Source organism: Parasteatoda tepidariorum, chromosome 1 (genome assembly GCF_982258835.1).
Source record: "Parasteatoda tepidariorum strain Cologne lab strain chromosome 1, Ptep-v5.0, whole genome shotgun sequence".
Taxonomy (NCBI): domain Eukaryota; kingdom Metazoa; phylum Arthropoda; class Arachnida; order Araneae; family Theridiidae; genus Parasteatoda; species Parasteatoda tepidariorum.
Window position 1 is genome coordinate 16,380,090 of NC_141755.1, and position 6,000 is coordinate 16,386,089.

A 6,000-nucleotide genomic window follows, 5' to 3' on the forward strand; every position below is an offset into this window, starting at 1 on the left:
ATGTACCTTTTCTCAGCATCTAAATAAGATATTGCTTCTGTTTTTTAACAGAATATTTACCTATACATGTTTACACTGCGATAACTGTTAATTCATATCTTTATCAGAATTTTTTTTTACAAATTCATTAACTGAAAATTTTAAATTTCTGAAAGAGTTTCTTCGAAGAATGTTTCACAACTCACAAAGAATTTCTGTTCACGCCAAAACTCTATCTCAGCATACAACTAATATAATTTTAAACATCCCCAAAAAATTTCAGAGCGATATCATATGTAGTTTTTTAGAGAAGGTACATCAAAAAAGGTCAGTTTTATCATTATTGATATATGCCCTACCGACTCCCCCTAAGATAAAATTATTTCTTGTAATTTCTGACGTTTCGAAGATTATTTTGAATTAAAATAAAATTTAACAATAACTTTTTTAAAAAGGAAAAATAAAAACTTACCCAACATTTTTATAATTCCTTTTCTGTTGTTGATCATACTTATTTTCCGGCTTTGTGTCATTTTAACAGAACTGTCTTTCATCCCGTCCATACTCTCACTATCATCGCTGACCATCGCTTTGGCCATTGGATTCGGTAGCCTCAATCTAAGCCCTATTTTCACATATAGAACAAGTATGATTGCTTGCGGGAGCCAGAAGAATATTAACGATGATATGAGAAAGGCGTGACGCAATTTTCTTTTAATGGTACAAACAGCCGTAAACCATAAATCTTCTCCAGACGACCCTCTCATGTGCAGCACTCCAAATTGAAAAGACACCGGTATGGCACACACCAATGACACAATCCACACGAACATTATAACTTTCAACGCTCTTGAGAGGCTTGACCATTTATGCGACTTCAGAGGATGACAGATTGCAATGTATCGCTCAACAGTGAAAGCTGTTATTGTCAGTATTGACGCGTAAGTTGAAGTTTCAGCTGTGAAACCACGTACAACACACATGGCGTCTCCGAATGGATAGGGTTGGGGCACCCATAAGTCATAAACTTCTTGAGGTAAGCTCATAACAAGGAGTAACAGATCGCTAATTGCTAAACTGAATAAGTAATAGTTGGTGGCTGTATGCATATATCGATTGCGATATATTACAACACATGTACAAATGTTTCCTAATACGCCACTGATGAGGAGCACTGAATAGAGGATAGTCATTAAAATGAGCGACCAAGTTATTTCACTGATGTCTTCAAAGTAATTAAAATATGACGAGTCATCTGAGTTATTTTCGTGATTTTCTATGGTGTCTGAAAAAGTTTCATTTTTAATTATAGGTGCTAAACTTAAAAGGTGACTAGTTGCACTTTCAAGCACGTTCATAATGGATGAAATCATCAGAAAGAAAACAAAACAATGTTCCTTGCAGGCAGCAAACCACAGCTTTCTAGAAAATCGTTCAAATTATTAATTGATAGGCGTCACATATTGAAAAAGTTTTCAACATTGTCATCAACATCTTTTTGTCATTCTAAGTATTTTAAAAAGATTATCTACTCACACAGATTTTCCTAAGCAAATTATTCCTGAAATATATTTTTTAAAAATCCGAAAATCATTTATGTTCATCAACAAAATACATTTTTAGATAATAAAAGAAAAACAGTTAGAATAATTTGGTTAATAATTTTTTACACACATGTTTGAAATACTGAGGGTATATTTTCAGTTTCAACAATGAAAAATATTAGTAACGGCCTTAGAAAAAGTCAGATTTAGATAGTATGAGCGATAAATATGTATGAACATAAAAAAAATATTTTTTCTAAAGTATGAACTACAAGTTTAATTACTAAAGCCCATTTCAATTTGTAATATTTTTCTAATATGTCCGTCTTAAATATTATAGATAATTTTACTTATAAGTATATGACAGCAAAAATATAAAAGTCTATCTAGTCTTTAAATTATAGTTTTTGTTTACATTCACCTTCTACTATAGTTATCTAGTTTAAAGTAAAATAGTTACGTTATTTTTTAATTATCGCAAACATTTTCTCAAAAAAACAAATATTAAAAAAAAACTCTTGTGAAAATAGAAAGATAAATGCAGATAAATATTATAGTTAATAATATCCAATATGCATTGATATTCCTCTGATGGGATGAGACTGTGTACTTTTCAAACACTCTCTAAGAATGACAAACTTTTCAAAACCCGCCCTCAAATCTATGGAATGGTAAGACTCAGGAGCAACAGGATATATCTACCCACCATTTCAGTTTACGCCATCTTTCGGCTTTTTGATAAACCCTAAAATCAATAAAAAACATCTCAGGATGATTTTGGTAGGTTGTGATAAGGAGCTATATATAGTTATTTTAAGTTCTTGTACGTAAAACTTTCTATCTTGTGTTGTCTATAGGAATATAATTTACTTATCAATTTGGAAAATGAGGAGTTATAAATTCTTTTATGTTCCATATGGAATTTAAGTTTTTGTTATTGGGAACTGAAGAAATAATCATTTCATTAATCTTATCAAAAATTATTATATCTTAATTTACTAAAAATTACAGAAGTTCCCGCGCTACGAACATAAAGACAATTTTATTGCAAAGTGGCTGACAATTTTGTGCAGAAAGAATTTTTTATCATTCAGTTTGATTTTAATGAATTCTTTTGCTCAAGTTTTAAAATTGATATTTTTTGCATGTGCTATCAGCATTTGTCGCTTATTTTTGTAATTTTCAAATATATTTAAAAATATTAACTTATTTCATTCATTGTAGTTTCCAGTTGAATATCATGTATGTATAAAGTAAATGTTGATTGCTATGGCTTTTGTCAATGAGCTTTTCGTCAATTCTCGCCTTTCACAGATTGGGAGACGGTTCGATTCTATGTTTGGGTATCTAAATTAAAAGGTTGTGAAATATCGGGTATCTGATGAGCTTGTGCTATCTGGAATTCTTGTCTCATTAGTTAAGAGTTTTCTCTAAAGTTTTCTCAGTTTCAGAGTTATTAAAGTCCAGGCACATTTGGGGGATTGAGAAGCTTGATGCGGAGGCGAATGATTATCACTATATTTCCTTTCATCTAATTGTGAATGTAGTTTGCCCATGCGCCAGTAATTTCTTCGGGTCTGAGGATTATTCCCAGACATTCTCCAATAGCCCATTAGAGTAATTCTAGCGCGACGTTAGAACTTCCACCTACCTTACATAGGAAAGTTCTGAATCACTGGAATTAAGACATCGATGCATTTACATTTGTATATAATGGATATATAGTTATAAATGTAAGTTGAGGTGAAAAATGGTATTAATTGGTTTACTTTTTTGCAAGAAAATTATAAATCCAAACATTAAGATGTTGATAAATAAAATATATTGATAAATAGTGATAATAGTAAATATGTTATTAAGAAAAAGAATATGAAAATAAAATATCCTAACAACGGAAGAATTTAAATCCAAAAAGAAAAACAATAAATTAATCTAAATTGAAGTTTTTTTTTACACTTTTGAAATATTAGTTTAGATTTATCTTCATTAATTTGAAATTCTTAATAGTCTTAAAGTAATTGACGGCTGAAAAAATTTAGTTATTAAAAATAGGCGATTGTATTTATATAATTGCACTTTATTTCATGTTTAAAATATTGATTTAAGTTTTTTAATAAAAATATTTTAAACTATTTATTACATTATGGTTTTTTATCTGTTTGGCTACATATAGAAAAATAAATATTATTTGTGTATGTAGTATACTTTTGGGGATGTAGTGTAGCTAAATCAGAATAAAAATATTATTTTTCAAATATTGCAAAATGTATGATGTATATTCCATCAGACATTAAATTGCTCATTAAAATAAAGTGAATTTTGTGAACATCTATTGGAAAATATAAGAAAAATGAAATGAATTTATTGTTTAAACTTGTAACAATTTAAAAAGATTTTTAATATTTCCTGCCTTTACTTTTGATGACATGACGCTGCTGGCAAAAAGGTTCCCTGGTTTTGACAGTTTGAAGATAATTATTTTTCTGAATAACATTTCCACCAGCCCTTATTTGTTATTTAAACAATAATATAAAACATTTCGATTTATTCATTTCACCGCTCAAGGTTTAATTGATGATTGAATTTTTCTTTCTTGAATTTTCAATTAATATTTTTAATTAAACTTTAAATGTTTTTACTTTAAACGCTTTTAATGGAACCTTTAGCGCAATTTTCTAAATTAATTATTTCGAACTTACATTAATCTGTACATTTTGCTTTATGGGAATAAATGCTGGGCAATAAATAAGTTACTTGAAATTAAATTATTGCCCTTTGAATGGAAAATGAACTGATATTTGGTGCAATCAATGAAAACAACAGATCTTTATTTAACTTTATCGGAGATCCTTATTTAACTTTAAAATTTCCAAAAGTTCAAACAACCTGATATTTTTTAAAGTCATGAAATAACTTTAACAAAGTTAGACATAGTTTCATTGACTATGACGGATCGGACGCCAAATCCGATCTGAAAATACAAATCCAGAACAAAAAAATTTCATCTTTACTAGTCCATTGAGAAGCAGAAACCGAGGAAGATCAGCAATTAGGTGGTTTTTGCTCGATGGAAGAGGACTGTTATTTAATAAATACTGGAGGAGCCTTGCTGCATATCGAAGGTGGCAAAGACTTCTTGGGCCGGTCTTGGCTTGTGACAGTCTGCAGCGCTTTTAAAGAAGTTGAACATGCTTTAGAAAAAAAATATTTATATAATCTTTTTTTTTATTCGCAAGATTTCTTAAAACTATTTAAAAATGTCACATTTATACCATATATCTTAAGTTTAAGTATATTAGAAATGGCACTAATATAAATTCAAAACAAATGTAAGCAATTAATTATGTATCTACAAAAGAAATAATTTTTTGCATAAAATAAGATATTATTGACAATTCAAAAAAATATTAGTTTGCAAAGCCTTTCCAGATAAACCAGATTTTATATGCTATCTTAAATGCAAAAATGAAATATATGTATTTACATTTACGGGCATAAACCACGACCTCCTCGTTTTATTGTTACTTAAATACTTTATTCATATATCTTCTTAATATACTGAATTTTAATTAGTGTAACATTAAATGTATCATTAAATGTAATCCCAACTGCAATTTATTTTTACACATGAATTTCTTTAACAAAGTTAAAACTGATGTTTGACAAATGTCGTTCATTCTTACTGAAATTTGAGCTCTCATTAATTAGAAAATAAAGTTGGAATAAATCTGACTTATAAAGTGTTTATTTCCATTCTTTTATCAAATTGTGAGCATATAAATTACTTGAAAATAATAGTTATTCATAAATAGGTGGAGGTAAATTAAAATTATGGCCTTAAACTCAATTTTTTTTTTCCTCCTGAATTTGGTAATCTGTTTAAAAGCATGACATTTAGAAGGGGAAAAAATTGACTTTTACGCTTTGTATAAAAAAAGGTCAAATAGTTCCATCTTCTTTCAAATGATTTTAAAATAATAGCCAACTGACCTTCCCTACGCGAACTCACCACTTTGCGGTTCCACGTTGTCCTTCTCTGCACGAACTCACTGGTTCGTGGTTAATTATTTTCCTTCCCTGCATGACCCTACAGCTTCGCGGATTCCCGTTTGCTCCAGCTGCCTTCGGCAATATTGCTCTTGAATCCTCGACATTAGTATTTCAAGTGTACATCGGTGGGTTAGAAATTTTTCTTGGACCCATCTGTAGTGGCTAGTTAGTCCACCAAAGCATACTCACCTCTTCACATGGTTTCGCACAGTCATACACCTGTTCGCGTCTTAATGGCCCAATATCCAAAATCGGTTATGTTGCGAAAAACACATTATGGCAAATCATGGAGACATGTTATTTAGCATAGCTGCCAATTAGTCCAGTTACAAACCATCAAAATGAATATTTTTTAGTTTTTTTTTTTTTTTTTTTTTTTGAGTTGTCACTTTAAAAGTACATGGACTAAATTTGAGACTTCTCTCCT

The 6,000-nt window shown here is 29.8% G+C and overlaps 1 protein-coding gene across 1 annotated transcript in view; it reads right to left on the reverse strand.

The window, feature by feature from the left end:
* Positions 1–2,193, reverse strand: part of LOC107444450 (pyrokinin-1 receptor-like) — a 50,884-nt gene extending 48,691 nt beyond the window's left edge. The window contains exon 1 of the mRNA XM_071180154.2: positions 452–2,193. Within this exon, the coding sequence (XP_071036255.1) occupies positions 452–1,352 (901 nt within the window). The 5' untranslated portion in view covers positions 1,353–2,193. The remainder of the gene's footprint in view (positions 1–451) is intronic.
* Positions 2,194–6,000: the final 3,807 nt, after the last annotated feature.